Below are 19,275 nucleotides of genomic sequence, written 5' to 3'. Positions count from 1 at the left end.
GTTCTCTCTGACGTTTATCTGAATTTCATTGAGGAATGTTATGGTAGTGACTTTTAAAATTTTATTTCCTTTGATTAACCTTCGTATTTTACAGCCCTTGCAAGTTGTAGAGAAAATTGATCTAGAAGTGTTTTCTTTCTCCAGGGCACATTGCTGCTATTTCTTGGCTCATCTCACTAAGACCTGGCACAGTCCCACAGCACACAGTGTCATAGGATTTGCTCAGCTGTGACCAGGACCAGGTGTCTCCAATTCTGTTTCACAGTAGCTGAAACTAAAAACTTCATTTTTAACTTAACATCTGCTCCATCCTGTTTTTTCATGATTATTACAGTGGTGTAAAAATTCTTCAATAACGTCTTAGATATGACAACAAAAGCACAAGGAACAAATAGACAAATTGGACTTCATGAAAATTAAAAAAAAATTGTGCTGCAAAAGACACCATCAAAAAAGTGAAAAGACAACCCACAGGATGGGAGAAAAATATTTGTAAATCATGTATCCAACAGGGGACTTGTATCTAAATAAAGAATTTCTATACCTCAATATAATTTTGTTAAAAGCCAATTTAAAAATGGGCAAAAGTTCTGATAGACATTTTTCTAAAGAAAACAGAAAAATGTCCAGCCAATGAGCACATGGAAAGATGCTCAACATCATTAACTTTGGGGGAAAGGCAAATCAAAATCACCACAAGCTACCACTTCATTCCCACTAAGATGGCAATACTCAAAAAGATTTAAGAAGAATGTGGAGAAATTGGAACTCTCATACAGTGCTGATGGGAATGTAAAATGGTGCTACCAAGTTGGAAAATAGTCTGGCAATTCCTCACGTGGTTAAAGATAGTGTTAACTGATGGCCCAGTAATTCCACTCCTAGGTATACACCAAGAGAACTAAAAACATATGCCTACAGGAAAACTTTTAAACAAAGGTTCATAGCTGTGTTATTCATAATACCAAAAAACCAGAAACAACCTAAATGTCCATCAACTGATGGATGGATTATCTACCCAAAAAAGTGACTGAGGCAAAATTTCAATCAGTGGAGGTTTATTAAGCCAAAGTTGAGGACATGCCTGGGAAAAACACAAACTGCAGACAAAGCTGAAGTTATTTTTCAGAAGGGGACTTTGAAAGTGTCAGCATTTAAAGGCATACAGATAAAAAGCTGGGGGTGGTGGATAGTGAGACAAAATGGTTACATCCTTGTAAGACCCAGGAAAATCTACATTTTCCATAAGATAAGGCGAATGTTAGAGGAGAAAGAAGGGAGTGAAGTAAGCATCAATTATATAGATATCCCTGGGTAGGCAGAAGACTGATCCTTTCTTATCTCTGTTGTGCACCTAAAAAGATAAACTTGCAATTCATTATTAGTGTGAAATCAAACAAACTTTAGTTTTAGGAGCTATACATAGTCCACAGACCTAGTTACTATTTCCATGTCCTTGCTTATGGGAGGTCAGCAAAGAATTTCCTTAATGAACGATCTGTGGGGCCAGTTCTTCACAGTTTCCTGAGGCCTTTACCTTCTGTTTTGCATAAGAACTTGTAGGGGTGGTCCTGAGATTTTATTTTCTTTTTACAGGATAAACAAGATACGGAATATCCATACAATGGAATATTATTCTACTATAAAAAGAATTACTACATGGATGAGCCTTGAAAACATTATGCTAAGTAGAGAAGCCAGTCACAAAAGACCACATATTGGATGTCTCCATTCATATGAAATTTCAGCAAAGGCTATAGAGATAGAACATAAATAAGTGGTTGCTGAGAGCTAGGAGAGAGGAAGAAGGGGAGTGGCTGCTAATGGGTACAGGGTTTCTTCTAAGGGTGATGATAATGTGACGGTTGTATAACTCTGAATACGTTAAAAACCACTGGATTATACACTTGAAGTAGGTGAATAGTATGGTACCTTAATTATATTTCAATAAAGCTGTTACATACTAAGCAGCACAAGGTCAAGAACACATGTCAGCACTAATTTTTTTCTTACATCTTTCTTGTTTAAACCAATGCCATAAACTAAGTAAAATCTTCATTTCATGTAGTTACCCATGTGAGCTTTCCACACACTTAGGTGACTGCGAAAATAATCGCAAAAAACACTAGCAAAACGCAAGCTTCATCTTTCAAGGTTAGAAAAATTTGGAAACCTCAGGAATCTCATCCTTTGGTTTTGGACAATTTATATTGAAGGGTGGGTACTCGTTATTCTTTTGGCTCAAGGGTGAAAACAATGTATTTACAGCTAATCTATTTTGATTTCAAGACGTGAAAAGTAGGCCAGGTGCAGTGACTCACGCCTGTAATCCTAGCACTCTGGGAGGCCGAGGTAGGGGTGGATCGTTTGAGCTCAGGAGTTCGAGACCAGCCTGAACAAGAACAAGACCCTGTCTCTACTAAAAATAGAAAGAAATTATATGGACAACTAAAAATATATATAGAAAAACTTAGCTGGGCATGGTGGCACATGCCTGTAGTCCCAGCTACTCGGGAGGCTGAGGCAGGAGGATTGCTTGAGCCCAGGAGTTTGAGGTTGCTGTGAGCTAGGCTGACGCCAAAGCACTCTAGCTCGGGCAACATCTGTCAAAAAAAAAAAAAAAAAAAAAGACGTGAAAAGCAGTAATTTTGGGGCCCTGTATACGTTTAAAATTTCATCAGAGATTAGCCAATAAAGGCATTGCTTACGTGGAATATTGACTTCTGCTAATCACTTATATAACTGCGTTTTTATTGTATGAGCACATTAGAGCTCTAAAAAATGGACTCAACGCTCTTTGGTGCCAAGGACGTGTGGTTCCGCAGCAAACGTTCCACAGTGCCCTCTTTATATTTTGAGAAAACAGAGAACCACTAAGGGACAGGATGTAGGTCTGAAATCCTAGGGGATCGTAATAGAACTTGTGATCTGACAGCGGGGGGGAAAAATCCACAGGTCAGGTTCGGCCGTTTCTCTCCTAAATCACAGCAGCGACGCCTAAACGGCGTCTTTTGACCTTGTTCAAAGCTTGGCACCCGCCCTGCCGGCCCGCGCACGTGGCGGGGCGGGGACAGAGCCGCGTGGGGCTAACGTGAGACATTTTCTGCTGCGCGCCGTTTAAATTACACCTATTGGAAATGAATACTCAGTTTGCTGCCGCAAAGATGCCGCGGGGCAGATCCCCAGAAAGATGACCAATGACAGTGAAGTGGAAGAAGAATCTCCCTTCAACCGTCCGACACACTGCTTCCTTTTCCTTCTTCGCTCCACCCGCACCCTCGCCCACTCTCAGACCACTTCCCCCGTTTTGTCCCGCGCAGCCGGAGCCAGAAACGCTGACGAGACCCCGGGAAAAGCAACTCCATCCGGGTGTTTTGTCGGGTAGGGCATCAGGGCGTGATTTTATGACGTCAGTGGGGGAAGGAACGAAGAGCCGACTCCGGAGACTGGAACTTCCCGAAGGAGGGGGCGGAGGGAGGGGTGGGGAGCTCCTTTCCACGCCCCGCGGAAACACTGGAGGAGAGGGGAGTCTCAACTCTCAAACTTGCCCCTGAGGAGGATATATTAAATTGGAAGTCTCATTTCAAAGACTCATATTTTTCTAGGCTTACTGATGTTCTCTCCACTTGATAGGCTTTGCTTTTTCTTGATAATGTTGAAAACCTTCTGGCTTCCAATCCTTTCTCCCCCTTTGCTCCTGCGCACATGGTGGAGGCCCGCGGGGCGCGCAGCCGCAGAGCGCTCGGGGCGGTGCCGGTGAGGGGCGGGTGACGCAGCGGCCGTCGCTGCCATTTTAAGTTGTTTGTTCTCGCTTCTTTCCTCAAACGCGACTCTGCCCCGGACCCGGGAGGCGCCCGAGGCCGCCGCCGCTTCCGCAGCCACCGGTGGGGGGGGGAACGAGGCTGTGCCACCGCGGACGCTCACCATCCGCTCCGGCTTTTCCCCCCTCCGGGTCTCCTCGACCTTCTTTCCCGAGAACGGAACCCGACTGTGGGGGGAAGAGAGACTCAAGAGCCGATGCTTGAACTGAAATAACTTTATTTTGGGGGGTTTACTTCTCTGACAGACCCCTTAGCGCAGGGCTCCCTTTCCCTCCTTCCCCTCCCCCTCCGCCGCCAGTACCAACTCGACTCCCTCTCTTTCTCCTTGTTTTTCCTCCTTTTCTTTTTCTCTCCCGGTCGCCGCTGCCCCCGCGTCCTTCCCCTACGTCGCCGTCCAGGGCGCCGAGCCAGACTATGGGTCCCAGGTGGGGGCTGAGCGGCGGCAGCAGCGCGCGCGGCCCGGTCACAGTGCGCACTGCAGCGGGGATGGAGGGGCTCAGTTGGCTGGTGGTTTTCTCTTGACATGGCTCCTGCCCGTGCTGCGAGCAGCGCCCCCGCCGCCGCCGCCTCTTCCGCCGCCGCCACCGCTCCGCCCGCAGGCTGCGGCTAGAGGGCCCGAACCCCTGCTTGAGAGTCGGTCCGCGAGTCCCGGTCTCCGCGGGGACAGGGAGGGGATTTCCCCGCCACCCACCCCGCCCCAGCTGCCTTGATTCCAGCCCCTGCCCACTTGGGAAACAAACTAACGACCCCACCCTAAACAATCCAAACTCTGGAAACATGGTCTGTTCAACTTTGAGAGCTAGCTGATCCGGAATCCGGGGACTTAAATTTTTTTTTTGGGGGGTGGGGTGGGCGGGCTTACTTTAAAAAGTAATATTAACACAACTGTTTTCTTTTTTTCCCACTGATCCTTCCCATTTGCCCACTCCCGCCTACTCTACCCGGGCGGGAATTGTTTCCACGATGAAATGAGTGAAAACCTGAGTGATCCTGTGTCTCCCGTGGTGCGAGTGAGTCGCTGCCGCTGAAGGCAAGGGGTGGGGGTGGGACCTGGGGGGGTGGAGCGCAGGTGGTCCCCGGGCGCTGCCTGGGATTTGGGAGAAGAACCCGCCACCTTTGCCTCAGCAATGCTCACAAGGAAATAAATCACACTCCCTACCATCTTGAACGGGGGCAAATCCACAGGGAAGGCTCCCTTGGGGAATGTAGGACTAGTTGCAGGGCTGGGAGTGTTGGGAACCCGGGCATTAATCAGATCTAACCACAGAGCCGGAATAATTATTAATACCGTATTATATACCCTCTTTTCCTCTGCCATCATGATTCTCTTTGGCAGCAGCATTAGCAGCCGCCTGAGGGTGAAAATGTGGGTGATGGGGAAGTTGGTAATGACTCCGCTGTTTTTTCTCATGGTTCCTTTGGGCAACAGCTGCCCGCCCCCAGTATACACTGTAGTTGATTGCAGGGAAACCCTGTACCTCTCCCCTTCCTTCTCTACCGATTTTGCACTTTTCTCTTTGCTCGCCACCAAGTGTAATCAATAACAAGCACTGACAATACATAGCAATAGTGAAATCTGAAATAACTAAGAATTAATTAGGTACTACGGCCATGGATCTGGCTGGGTAAAATACAATTGGATATTTCAGTTTCATTCACCTACCCTGTTTTAGTATTTTCGTTTCTTTTTTTTTTTTTAATTTTTTGTATTTGGAAAACAAGGATCACACTTTCCCCCTCCTTGTTCCTTTTCTAAAAAGGGGGAAAATCCGGATGGGTTTTAAGGATTGGACTGCTGTCCGCTGTGTTTTGTTGCACACCTAAATCCTGATTATAGGCTTTTCATTTCCCCCCAAAGCCTTTATTTTGGGAGTTAAGCCAAATGTGTTTTCCAGAAAGTTAGTTCAAGTATTTTCTCCTTTCCTTCCTTCCTTCCTTTCCTTTTTCCTATCTGACCCCAAACATTATTGTCCAAAAATGACAGGACAGCAGCTTTTGTTTCTTGACCCTGTAATATGACAGTCTGCTAATAGTGCCAGAGGGTGCAGTTTTGGGTTACAGTTGTGATTTTAGCTATTCAATCATATTAGCAGGAAAAAAAAATGACTTGTTTCTGTTGTACTTGAGTCTTAAGAAAAAGTGCCCATAGTTTAGTGACAATTTCCAAAGGCTTTAGTACCACCTGTATTTCAAAATGGGGGACCCAAACTCCCGGAAGAAACAAGCTCTGAACAGACTACGTGCTCAGCTTAGAAAGAAAAAAGAATCTCTAGCTGACCAGTTTGACTTCAAGATGTATATTGCCTTTGTATTCAAGGAGAAGGTAATTTAAAGTTCTTAATGTGAATTAGCACAAGTGATTTTTGTAAGTGTATATTAAGTTGTTTGTTACTCTTAAATAATTATGAATATTAGGTTAAAGAGTGGTTGGGGAAAAAAGTCTGCTTTATACCCTTTGTTTTTCACCCTTTGGGTGATTCTATGAATTGAGCACTTGCAGTGTAATTATGAATGGAAGGCCCTTGAGGTTTTTTTGGGTTTGGAAATACTGTCAGAAGCTTAGTAGAATCCACATTTAGTTGACATAGGGTGAGCAAAATTGTAGAAATTTATATGGAATTATAGGGAACTTTATAACTGAATGCAAAGATTATCTAATGTAAATATAAATAGGATGTTTGAAAGTGTTAAATTGGAATTCAAGTGTTTATATGCTAAAGTCAGCCTGTTTTCTTCAACTCCATGATGTAGGTACCTTTTCTCATGGTACATTTAATGAAATAGAATGTACTTTTAATTTATAGGAGCAGTTAAATACTGAAATGGTTAGTTCGTGTTTAGAAGTACAATGTTTAAAAATTCAAAATGACCTAAAGGATATTTTTTATTTAATTTTATTTATTTATTTATTTATTTTTAGTTTTCTTTCCGTCACTTCAGAAGGAAAGGAAGATATTTTTTCTTAATCAGAATTAGTTCTACAGTTAAATAGCAGTGAGTTTTGAGTAATCAAGGACATGATAAAAGCAGTATTGCAACTTAAAATGGAGTTTCTTGGCTATGTGACATGAGATTAGGTTATGAATATAAGGAAGTACTACTTTTTGCACTTAGAATGTGGGTTAATTTCAGATCAGAAATATAATCTTAGTGTGGTATCAGTATTTGCAAGTTTTCTAGGTTGTTACCCCACTCTTAACGGTTATTTCTATTTAAGAACACTTCAGCTGCATTGTAAAATAGTTTCAAAGTAATTTGTTTTGAAATGATTGTCCCAAGATTGGGTAGTATCAAGGATTTATGTTCCCATTTTCTTTTTCTTACTTTTTTTTTGACAAGTTAACTCAAAATTGATAAGATTAGATTTAGTTGAAGATACTATAATGTGGGCTTTCTAAATAAATCCAAGATTGAAGTGGTGAGACTAGGTCTTTGTATTTAATCTGTAAATCACTCCAAATTGTACCATCTAGTTCTTTAAAAACTGTGAAAATCTGTTTTTATTCTTTGAATGGACAGTGTGCAATCGTCCTGAATAGTTCATGATCTATACTTCATAATATAGGATTTTTAAAGCTAGATTCATGATGAGCACTTGGTCTTAACTAATTCTAAAACAATTTGGTGTACCTTTTTAAAAAATCCTTTCAAATGTTAACATTTGTGGTTATATAATATCTAGAAAGAGTGATGGAAATTGACTCATTTAAGAAATAGTTAATTTTTCTGAATAGCTCTGTTGTTTTTAAAGTGGTGAGATTGTTATTTAGCTGTATGTAGAACCACTTAAATGAAATTATGTCAAAATTACATCACTGCTTTTTTTTTTTTCCCCCTTAAACTTTAGGGGTATCTGGTGTTTGTTTCTTACTGCATTTAAGAAATACTGTTTTCTAAAATAAGTACTTTTAGGGGGAAGAACAGAAGGATCCACCTATCTGAAAACCTGTTTTCAGTATAAAAATTACTTCAGTTAAGAATTTTGCAGAATTAGAATATAGGTACTTGAAGTTGTAATATGAACTGGGTGTTAAAAGACAGTGTGCTCCCAGTGAATTAATACACCATTTTGTTTTCTTTTAGAAGAAAAAGTCAGCACTTTTTGAAGTGTCTGAGGTTATACCAGTCATGACAAATAATTATGAAGAAAATATCCTGAAAGGTGTGCGAGATTCCAGCTATTCCTTGGAAAGTTCCATAGAGCTTTTACAGAAGGATGTGGTACAGCTCCATGCTCCTCGATACCAGTCTATGAGAAGGGTAAGTTTGTTTTTTAAGTCTGAACTTGGTAGGTAAGTTTTTGTGGGTTAAGTTTGCATTCCCCCCCATGGTAGTTACTATGGTAATGAATCTCTGGAGGTAAATTTGTCTTTGTGCCATGTTAATAACTGGGATCACGCTTTAGAAACTTTAAATGTGTACTATTAATAGAGTTATAAAAATGTAGTTTTGCCCATATTCTTGATAGATAAAGTATATAGAGGGATTTCATCAATCAGTGTTAGGTATTTGTGATAGCCAACTATTTTTAATAACTTAAGTGCTGTGCATAAAATTGTTTTAAATTCCTGAAGTAGGTTTGTTTTTCAAAAATTGACTTCAAATAAAACAAGAATAGTTTTGCTTATGTGGGATTATGCTGGTGATGGTGTACATTATTATTGTGAATGCTTTATATTGCTGTTCATTGAATTTTCCTTTTGTGGGGAGAACTAAAATCATGCGCCTTTATAAATGAGAAACTTTAAGAAGGTATTGCTGCCACCCTTCTAAACTGCAACACATTCAAAGTTAGTCTGGGCATACTTGAACAAGAGACCCCTCAATTATTTGGGGGTGGGGAGAGAATGGAGATGACCATGTACTGGTCCGGAAGAGGTATATTGGCCTTGGAAAATTAATATGTTGGCCACGATAATGAAGAAGAGGTCAAGAATGGAGAAAAGTAGTTTTCTATCAACACATAAAAATAGCATTTCATCTGTGATAAGATAGTGATTCACATTAGAAGTTCCAAGACACCTTTGTTAAATAGGTTCTAATTTTGAAGGGTGGAAATAAAGGTGCAGGGTCTAATAACAGCAACAATCTGAGCTTTAGTTGGAGTTTTCACATTGCATCAATGAATCTAAGTCTTAGTGTGAAGAACATTGCACTGAGTGACTATGACTCTATAAGATAAAAATTAAAATTAGGTCATGAACTGTTTAGATTGTATACATTTCTATTACTGTTAGCTCTTAAAATATGATATTATGATGGTTCTTTTGTACTTATAAAATGTTTCTATAGTCAAATCTTGTAATTTGTGACATTGCTTGTTATAGCTTTGTTTTTTTACTTTTTTTTTTTTTTTAATTTACATGCTTCCCGAATACAATGATGTTGTTTTTTTTTAAAGTATTTTTTTTTGTGGTCATTTTATAGGATGTAATTGGCTGTACTCAGGAGATGGATTTCATTCTTTGGCCTCGGAATGATATTGAAAAAATTGTCTGTCTCCTGTTTTCTAGGTGGAAGGAATCTGATGAGCCTTTTAGGCCTGTTCAGGTATTCTAAAATAAATGTGATGAGTAAAGTAATAAGTAAAAACAATAAGTAAAAACACCTGGAATAGGGCCTAACTTTGGAAATTCTTTGGGAATACACTTTCTAATAGTTTTATTTCATGAGTCTCACTTTTTCTTTTGAGTATTGTGAGGCAAGAGAATAAAACATTTGGATTATGGAATCACTTGACATGAGGTGCTTTTAACTGCCTAGTATTTCTTTGAAATTACGACTAGAGAAAATCTTTTAAAGTAGACATTTTTTGTTTTTTTGAGACAGGGTCTCAGTCTGTTGCCTGGCTAGAATGCAGTGGCATCATCATAGCTTACTGCAATCTCAAACTCCTGGGCTAAAGCAGTCTTCCTGCCTCAGACTCTTGAGTAGTAGCTGGGACTACAGGCGCGTGCCACCACGCCCAGCTAATTTTTTTGTAGAGAGGGCATCTTGCTGTCTCAACCTCCTAGACTCAAGCAGTCCTCCTGCCTTGGCTTCCCAAAGTGCTAGGATTACAGGCGTGAGCCACAGCACCGGCCTACTTTCCTTTTTTATCATATATATTTACGTACGTATTTCCGTTTTTATTTATTTTATATATCCTTAATTTTCTTAGAGTGAGCATACTTTTATTTTACAATTAGAAAAAAGTGACATTTAAGGATTCATTTTAAGTATACTAAACCAAATATTAGAAGGCTTATTTTAAGCTAGTGGTGTAGGAATATGAAAAGTATTTGTCATTTAAAACATTTAGCATCTTGCCATTACTGTGAAATATCTTTGTGGTGCTTTGTATGTGATAGACTGTATAAGTTGGTATACTCCCCTGCCCGCATGGTAATGTTGCTATACATCGGCTCAAATAAATTGTCATTCCTTTTTCTAAGATCTGTTTGACAGTAATAAGTTCTAAGGATACTTGATAAGCTAAATGCAGGTAAAAGTGTCATATACAGATGTCCCTAATTTACAGTGGTTCAACTTAAGATTTTTTGACCTTACCATGATGTGAAAATCATAAGCATTCAATATTCTCAGTTTACCATGGAATTACATCCAGATGAACTGACTGTAACTGAAAATATCTTGAAGTTGAAAGTGCCTTTAAATTTACGGTGGGTTTATCTGGATGTAACCACCAATATATCAATTGCATATAAAAGGAATGAAAACAGAAATAGAAAAGATGTGTTTAAAGTTATCAGAGGAGGGCTTATACCTTAACTCTTACTGCTCTCTAGAAGCATTGTTAGGATTTTTTTGGTGATTTTTTTAGTTCAAGATTTCTCATTGGAAAAATGTAGATCTGCTTATCATGGTATATTTTCAAATTTCTAATAGCCTTTCTTTTTCTCTGGGACCTTATTTGGAATAATTGAGTTACAATAGTCTTGTCTCAAGTACTATTCTTTGAAATCATGGCTGATATTTATTGAGAGTTTGACTGTACTAGGCTTTCTCTGAAGTACTTTATATACATTTAATATTAGTCCTTAAAATAACTAGGTAGATATGAGCCTCCTTTTGCAGAGAAAGAAACTGAGGCAGTTAGAAATTGGGTAAATAATAGGCCCAAGGTCATGAAGTGAAGTTAATGGTCAAGAAAAAAGCTAAAGTTTATGCTCTTAACTCCCTACTCTCTACTATGAGAAGTTCCCTATATTAATTATAAAACTTTAAATTTTGGATGAAATATAAGCAGTAGGATATAGGTAATAACTTGTAATTTTAGAATTTAATTGCAATAAATAAGTTAATATTTATTTCCCTGCAATAATCTAAATTATATGAATATCCTGAAGGAGAGGGTTTAAATGCAAATAGCTTAGTTTTTTCTTTCTCAAGGTAAATGAAAAAAGGAATGGTAAGTTTTAACTTGCAGACTTTTTTTTAAACTCTTGTATTTTATTTGTTTTTATTTTTTTTTTAAAGGCAGGATCTTGCTCTGTTGCCCAGACTGGAGTGCAGTGGCCTGATTATAGCTCATTGTAACCTTGAATTCATGGGCTCGTGATCCTCTGCCTCAGCCTCCCGAAGTGCAGGGATTACAGGCAACAGCCACTGTGCCCAGCCTTTTTTTTTTTTTGGTTTTTCCATCTTACTTTTTCCTACTACTTTTGACATAATAGGAATAAAAATTGTTTGAACCAAATGGAGTAACAGTCATTTTTATAATTTACTATTACCTAAACATCAGATTGTTAAGTCTCAGTTTCTTGAATCCCCCATTAAGCCTTGTCTTTTCACCTAGCATTTGGCCTCTCCCTATGCCTACAAACATTTTGTGAGAATAGAGTTGATCTTCCTCATATTAAAAGACTGAAGGAATGTTCTGACTTGATAACAATCTTTGATAATTTTAAGAATTTTTTAAAAACAATCTTGTGAGGCTAGCTATGGGACAAATGCACATTACAACATTTTTTAAAAATTTCGAAGAGGTTTGTATGTCCTCAAAAGCTCATCTCTATGAGGAGTGGGACTGTATTTCAATTGTGGGGTGTTTACATTTCATGTAATCCTCTAAACTGTCCTATGAAACGGTTAGAGCCTCATAGATGAAGAAGCTGAAGTTTAGGAAATTTAAATTGCTTAAGGTTACGTAACTAGTGAAATGTACAGTTAGGGTTGGAATAAACTGATTTCTTTACAAGAGCCATAATAGTGTGCCTCCTAATCAAAAGGAGGGAGATGCTGTTGGAGTTTAAAGTACTATGGTGGGAGTCTTGAGCCAAGTAGGTTTGAAAATAAGATGAGTATTTTGATTCAAAGCTTTTCTTGAAGATCATATAATAGAGTGCTATCAACTTTCTACAATGAAGGAAATGTTCTCTATCTCAAAAGATTGTTGAAAATGTTTCCCAGTAGGCCACGTGTGACTATTGAGCGTTTGAAATATGGCTGGTGTTACTGAAGAACTGAATCTTAAATTGCATTTAATTTTAATTAAATTTAAGCAGCTATATGTGGCTGTTGACTACCATGTTGGACAGCACAGATGTTTGCCTATGGGTGCAGATGTTTCAGGTAGTATAACATGTTTGTGGTTAAATATAAATGTTTGTATTTTATAATTAGGCCAAATTTGAGTTTCATCACGGTGACTATGAAAAACAGTTTCTGCACGTACTGAGCCGCAAGGACAAGACTGGAATTGTTGTCAACAATCCTAACCAGTCAGTGTTTCTCTTCATTGACAGACAGCACTTACAGGTAAGCATTATTTTGAAAACCATTTAAGGGCTCATTTGAAATCTTATTGGTTAGTAAACTTTTTAAGAGACAGGGCTGGGCCCTGTGGCTCACGTCTATAATCCCAGCACTTTAGGAGGCCAAGATGGGAGGATTGCTTGAGGCCAGGAGTTTCAGACCAGCCTGGGCAACATAGCAAAACCCTGTCTCTAAAAAAATAATAGTGGGGAGGAGGGAATAGGTATGTATACACCAAATGGGTGTGATGCACAGTATCTGAGGGATGGACATGCTTGAAGCTCTGACTCGCGTGGGGCAAAGGCAATATATGTACCCTAAACATTTGTACCCCCGTAATATGCTGAAATAAAAGAAATTAAAAAATAAAAAAAAAAATAAAAAAAATTAGCTGGGCGTGGTGGCGTGGGCCTATAGTCCTAGCTACTTGGGAGGCTGAGGCAGGAGGATTGCTTGTGTTCAGGACTTTGAGGCTGCAGTGAACCATGATCCCCACCACTGCACTCTGTCCTGGGTGACAAAGCAACACGCTGTTTCTAATAAAAAAAACAAAAAGAAACGGAGTCTCACTGTATTGCCCAGACTAGATGTGAACTCCTGGGTGCAAGCCATCCTCCTTTCTCAGCCTCCCAAGTAGCTTGGACTACAGACATGCCACCACACCTGGCAGGAAACTGTTTCTTATACGAGTTACTTGATTCTGTTATACCCCCACAACATTGCACAATTTTTGACGTTATTAAGGAAACAAGAAACAGATATCCTAGGCCTCACACTAGAACTGTGGTCCCCAACCCACAGGCCACAAAAATTGTCTTCCTTAAAACTTAGGAAGGGGTGTGGGGGCGGTGGCAGTGCACAGCAGGTGGAAGCTTCATCTGTATTTACAGCTGCTCCCCATGCATCATGACCTGGGCTCCCTGCTCCCCCACCTGTGGAAAAACTGTCTTCCATGAAATCAGTCCCTGGTGCCAACAAGGCTGAGGATCGCTGGCCTAGAACAGTGGTTCCCAACTTTGCTGCACATTGAAACTACTTGGTACCTGGGAGATTTTAAAAGTCATTCTGGTGAACAGTAGTGAGTGAGAACCACTGCCCTAAAGCTTTTCTATTTGTCATGTGGTCAATAGATGGACAACACCTGGGAACTTGTTAAAAATGTAGATGCTCAGGTCCTACTCCGGTCGTGTGTAATCAAAATCTGCATTTTAACAGATTCCTCAGGTGATCTGTAACACATTAGATTTTGAGAAGCACTGGCCTAGACCTTTTAAATCAAAATCTAAAGGGATGAGGCACCTATATTTAAAAGGTCCACATGTACTTCAAGTAAGCACTTCCCAAGTAAGCAGCAGTCCAAGTATTCCAATTTAGTTTTTATTCTATAAAACATCTTTATTTTCATCACTGAATGCCATCACTTAGAATTTATAATAGCTTCTTGATTGTAAGTTTATTAATCTCTAAAAATAACATCATCCTAATTTATTTACCATTCACTTAACAAATGAGTGCCTATATAGTGCAAAGCACTGTACAGCAGTGAAAAAGATAGACAAAAATTCCTGCCTTCATGAATTCACATTCCATTGTGGGAGATCCAGCAGTAAATAAAATGTCTTTATAAATGATAAGTACTAAGAGGAAAACTTGGGTAGAGAAATATAGACTGTTGGGTGTTTAAATTATTAACGTTGTCAACAGAGCAGGCCTCATTCAGAAAGTGATTTAAGTAAAGACCTAAAAAGAAAGTATTTATGATATTAGTTATCATTATAGACCATATGTTAAGAAAGAATATGCAAGATATTAAAAAAAAGTAAAGACAAATCACATTAAAACTACTGCTTTATAGAAAGTTAAGTAATTATGGTATAGGTACAAATAAAAGAACTATGGGAATTACAGAAGAAAGTTAATTTGGTGGAGGAATTTGATAAAACGAAATAGAAAAACATAACTTAGGCGGGATTTGGGGACTTTGGTTTTTTTTGCAGTTTTTTCTTTAGCTCTTTTCTGGTAGATGTTTTTAAGTTGACTGTTATTTTTCTTTTAATCGCTTGTAGTGTACTTCCATTTGAAGTATTTGTTGAGAAAATAGTGTATAGCAGGCACTTGTCATTATTTTATCCAGTTTTAAAGGTTATCGACGTGGAATCCGCAATACAGATTTTTAATCACAGAAGCTTTAAAGATGACTAGTATACTAGCATAGAGAAATTAGACTTCATTTTTATGTGAATATACTATGAGATCATTAATACTATATGGAAATGACTAGTAACTTCAAGGAATTACTGTGCTATATAAATAGTAAATCATGTCCTGTTTTGCATCAAGGACAGATCTTTTCTATGGGTTAAGAAGCAAACGGCTTGAATCCTTTTAATGAAAAGAAAATGTTAAGTCCATAAGCTAAATTAAGCTAAATTTGGGTTGTAGGTAGGGTGACCAGTCCTTTTGCCTGGATTATCCTCTTGTTAGCACTAAAAGTCCCAAGTCCTAGAAACCCTTCAGTCTAGGACAAACTGAAACGATTAGTTGTAGGTGAGCTTGGTTTCCAGTGCTTTTTTTTCTTTTTCCTTTTTTTTTTTTTTTGAAACAGTCTCACTCTGTGGCCGTGGGTAGAGTGCAGTGGCATCATCGTAGCTCAGTGCAACCTCAAACTTGTGGGTCCAAGTGATCCTTTCATCTTAGCTTCTGAGTAGCTAGGACTACAGGTGTGCCCCAGCACACCCAGCTAATTTTTCTTTTTTTTTTTTTTTTTGTAGAGCCAGGGTCTCACTCTTGCTCAGGCAGGTCTGGAACTCCTGAGCTCAAGCTGTCCTGCCTCTGCCTCCCAGACGGCTAGGATTACAGGCATGAGCCACTATGCTTGGCCTCTCCAGTGCTCTTAGTCCTTCCTCCACTCAGGTTTTGCTGCAGATCTGTTGCCATATTTACATTGTAAAGAAGAATCAGGCTGGGCGTGGTGGCTCATGCCTGTAATCCCAGCACTCTGGAAGGCTGAGGAGGGACGATCGCTTGAGGTCAGGAGTTCAAAACCAGTCTCAGCAACAGTGAGACCCCGTCTCTACTCAAAAAATAGAAATTAGCCGGACAACTAAAAATAGAAAAAAATTAGGCGGGCATGGTGGCGCATGTCTGTAGTCCCAGCTACTCAGGAGGCTGAGGCAGGAGGATTGCTTGAGCCCAGGAGTTTGAGGTTGCTGTGAGCTAGGCTGACACCACAGCAGTCTAGCCTGGGCAACAGTGAGACTGTCTCAAAAAAAAAAAAAAAAAAGAAGAAGAAGAATCAACCCCCATTAGTTCGTGGGGCAGTTGATATGATAGTGCCTGACACGTATAGTATGTTATATATCAGGCTCTATACTAAGAGCTTTACGTGTATGAACTTGTTTAATCCTCATAACAGTCCTCTGAGGTGTAGGTATTTACTGCTCCCACTTCATAGCTAAGGAAAGAAATCAGGTAACTTGATCAAAATCACCTAGCAGAGTTCTTGTGCTTTTATCTTAATATATGATAATGATAATCTTAGATGGGCAGGTGTTTTAGAAGAACAAACCTGGAGTTGGTGGATTCTAATATAGATGCAGCACTTGCTGGCTCTTAGTTGGACAGGTAACTTCGTTGAGCATATTCCTTCTGTTAAATTGAGCAAGTGATACTCACAAGGTGGTTGTGAGATTTAATATGAACTCGTATATGTACATATATGTGGGTACATAGGTCGTGATGTTTTAAATAATATATGTACATATATAGAGACAACTTCAGACATTAGCAAAGTCAAAGTCTTTTGCCTTTTAGAGGTGCTATAGTGAAAAGTTTGCAGTCAGGTCTACATTCAGATTCCATCTCCCATTCACTAGCAGTAGTTTTAATTGTTAGTGAAAGCATCTAGCACATGTTATTCATAGGTTAGCTGTTCAGATGGTAACTACTACTTAGAAATGATACTTAGAGTTTGATTTACCTGGTAATACTTAGGCTTTCTAGTCTCTTACCCCAGGATATGCTTAAATCTTTACCATGTTTAATCCTTTCCATAGCTTCTGCTGTGACCACATAAGCTTTCTGTCTTTATGTATATAAATATGACTTAAAACCTCTACTCAAATCTGTCCCTATTAAATGCCGTTAACTCTAATTTCTTTTAGCAAGTAATCTCTGTTTGGCTTCCTGAATTTTTTACCTTTTAACTCTGCAGAAATTCTCTAAGCATTTATTTAGTTTACAATCATTTTCACTCTGTTTTTTCTGTATCTTGTATGGCAAGAGTCTGTCTTTCTAACTAGACTATGGATAGGGACCATACTTTATCTTTTACTCTGTATGTTTGTTACTGTGCCCATAGGTGCTTAATAAATTGTGGGAGAGATTGACTTCATGTGACAGTTATGTTAAAGTCTTAGTAAGAATATTAAAATTTCTTGCCTTCCAGACTCCAAAAAACAAAGCTACAATCTTCAAGTTATGCAGCATCTGCCTCTACCTGCCGCAGGAACAGCTCACCCACTGGGCAGTTGGCACCATAGAGGATCACCTCCGTCCTTATATGCCAGAATAGAGTGCTGACCAGCAAAATGGAGAAGATCAGAGAATGCAGCAGCAATTTTTTCTTATTTTTTTCTTACCACTTTATTCTTTCAGAGTTTAAAGAAAATGGACTCATGCACAGAACACTATGCATTTTGAAACTTGCTCATCCTGGATTTTTTTTTTTTTAATCATTTGTATCTCAGAACTTAAAAAAAAATTAGATGTCTTCTGCACGGACTGTGTGAAAGAAGATGCTTTGCATATTTGCTGCACTGCATCAGCATCTTACTAAAAATGTGAAACGAAAGGACTATTGTACACTGAGTATTTGAAAGCACAAGGTGATACTCATTTTTGATGGTCTTCCCATTTGTGCTGGGTTTTTTGCCTCTGACATCTGTCATCAGTATTTAGAGGGTGAGAAGTGAATGTAACAGGTATAAATAACATTTTTAAAAACTTAATAGCTTTGCTGTAATCACCGTTGTTCCAGAGCACTGTCAGATTCATTCTAATAACCAGAAGTGGTTGTTTAAAAAAAGAAATTACAACCATGGGAAAGAAATCTTAAATGAAAATAAGCATCTCATTGTAGGCATTTCTTGCCTCATATTTTACTGGGCCATGTTTGTTTCCTGGTACTCATAAATACGTGTATTTTCTTTCCAGATCTCTTTCCCCAAGTTGCTGTTGTAAGAGTATTCTGCTGAGTGTGGATGCAGTTATACACATTAAAGCAGATCTGGAGTCTGAAGTAGCTAAAGCAGCTATAAAACTGAGAAATACATTCATAGCTGCAGAAACCATGATAGATAGAGGACTTTCCTTTTTGGTTTTTGTTTTGCTTTTGGGTTTTAAAGAGAAGAGATTTTTATTACAAAGAAAAAAAATCCAGTGAAGTGTGCAGAAATACTGGTTTCTACACTATCCTAAAGAAAAAGTTGAGGGTTTTTTGGAGTAGAAAAAAGTTATAAAAGTTGGAATCTTAAATTGTAAAAATAACCATTGAGTGTCAAAGTTCTAAAAGCAGAACTCATTTTGTGCAATGAACATAAGGAAAGACTACTGTATAGTTTTTTTTTTCTTTTAAATGAAGAAAAGCTTTGCTTAAGGGTTGCATACTTTATTGGAGTAAATCTGAATAATCCTACTCCTTTGGAGTAAAACTAGTGCTTACTGGTTTCCAATTGTATTTAGCTTCTGGTTGGAATTTGAAGAAGAATGAAAACCTAAATAAAATGGGTGAAAGTTCCCTGACTATTCAGGTGAATACACAAAGCTTGAAGTGGTAACTTTTTTTCCCCAAGTCACTGGTAGATGTTACTGGTCACCTTAGGGGATTATTTCATAGTCCATGGCTAACGAGTATATTCAGAAGGAAAAAAGCTGGCAATTGAGTTTGTAACTTCAACAACAACACGAATCACGGACATTTTGTCAGCTTGCAACAACAGCGTAGCCTTATGCCCTGCTTCGTGGAAAATAAAAAATACCATTCTTAATTTCAAAATGCTTTCACATGTTCTCTGATCTGTTAAAAATTAGAGTCTATTTTAAATAACACTTTGAATATTTATTATGGCCAGGTACTCTTCCAAGCTTGTAACTTGATCTAACAAACTTGAGTGGAAATAGATAACAGAGGTTAAAGTAACTTGGCCAAATCATAAGTAGTGGAGGATTTAAAACCAGGCTATCTAGCTCTGGAGCCCAAGCTCTTAACTATTTTATTAATACTATATTGAGTTATGTTCACTAAATTAGGCATTTCAGCAGCCATTGGTTTTAAGTTTTTGTTTTGGAATAATTTAGAAAACTTGCCAAAGTTTCTGTTACAAACCTTACCTCTACATTTAGTTTTTATCATTTTGCCACATTTTTCTTTGTATATATATTTATACATATTTTCTGAACCATTTGAGTGTTTGTTGCATATGTGATTCCTTACCCCTTACTACTTTGGTATATGTTCCAAGCACAAGAATATTTTATGTAACTAAAGTTATCAAACACAGGGAATGTAACATTAATATACATGTCTTCCTTATTCCGGTTTTGTCAACCGTCTCAATATTCTTGGTAGTGTTTTTGTTTTTGTTTTTTAAATTGCCCTGTAGTATAGGATCATTGCATTTAAGTGTCACATCCTTAG

General features: G+C 38.6%; 1 protein-coding gene across 3 annotated transcripts; it reads left to right on the top strand.

The window, feature by feature from the left end:
- Window positions 1-3,749: 3,749 nt before the first annotated feature.
- On the top strand, window positions 3,750-18,633 carry C5H6orf62 (chromosome 5 C6orf62 homolog). 3 transcript variants are annotated; one of them, XM_045551904.1, is made up of 6 exons: window positions 3,750-4,831; window positions 6,139-6,144; window positions 7,905-8,081; window positions 9,249-9,371; window positions 12,447-12,581; window positions 17,026-18,633. In XM_045551904.1, the coding sequence occupies exons 1-6, from the start codon at window positions 4,790-4,792 to the stop codon at window positions 17,149-17,151; spliced, it is 609 nt and encodes a 202-aa protein (XP_045407860.1). In that variant the 5' UTR covers window positions 3,750-4,789; the 3' UTR covers window positions 17,152-18,633. The 3 variants fall into 3 exon arrangements, with proteins under 3 accessions (XP_045407860.1, XP_045407862.1, XP_045407859.1); XM_045551906.1 differs by lacking the exon at window positions 6,139-6,144; XM_045551903.1 differs by lacking the exon at window positions 3,750-4,831 and having other exon boundaries at window positions 5,361-6,144.
- The last annotated feature ends 642 nt before the right edge of the window (window positions 18,634-19,275 follow it).

The sequence above is a fragment of the Lemur catta genome, chromosome 5 (assembly GCF_020740605.2).
Source record: "Lemur catta isolate mLemCat1 chromosome 5, mLemCat1.pri, whole genome shotgun sequence".
In the NCBI taxonomy this organism is placed as follows: Eukaryota; Metazoa; Chordata; class Mammalia; order Primates; family Lemuridae; genus Lemur; species Lemur catta.
The sequence above is the reverse complement of the archived record's forward strand: the minus strand, read 5'-3'. Positions and strand labels throughout refer to the sequence as shown.

Excerpts from the sequence above, each read along its gene's own strand:
- C5H6orf62 (XM_045551903.1), top strand. The coding sequence starts at position 6,016 with ATGGGGGACCCAAACTCCCGGAAGAAACAAGCTCTGAACAGACTACGT. Across the intron at positions 8,082-9,248 it reads GATACCAGTCTATGAGAAGG|GATGTAATTGGCTGTACTCA; the intron begins GTAAGTTTGTTT and ends GTCATTTTATAG. Across the intron at positions 12,582-17,025 it reads TTGACAGACAGCACTTACAG|ACTCCAAAAAACAAAGCTAC; the intron begins GTAAGCATTATT and ends CTTGCCTTCCAG.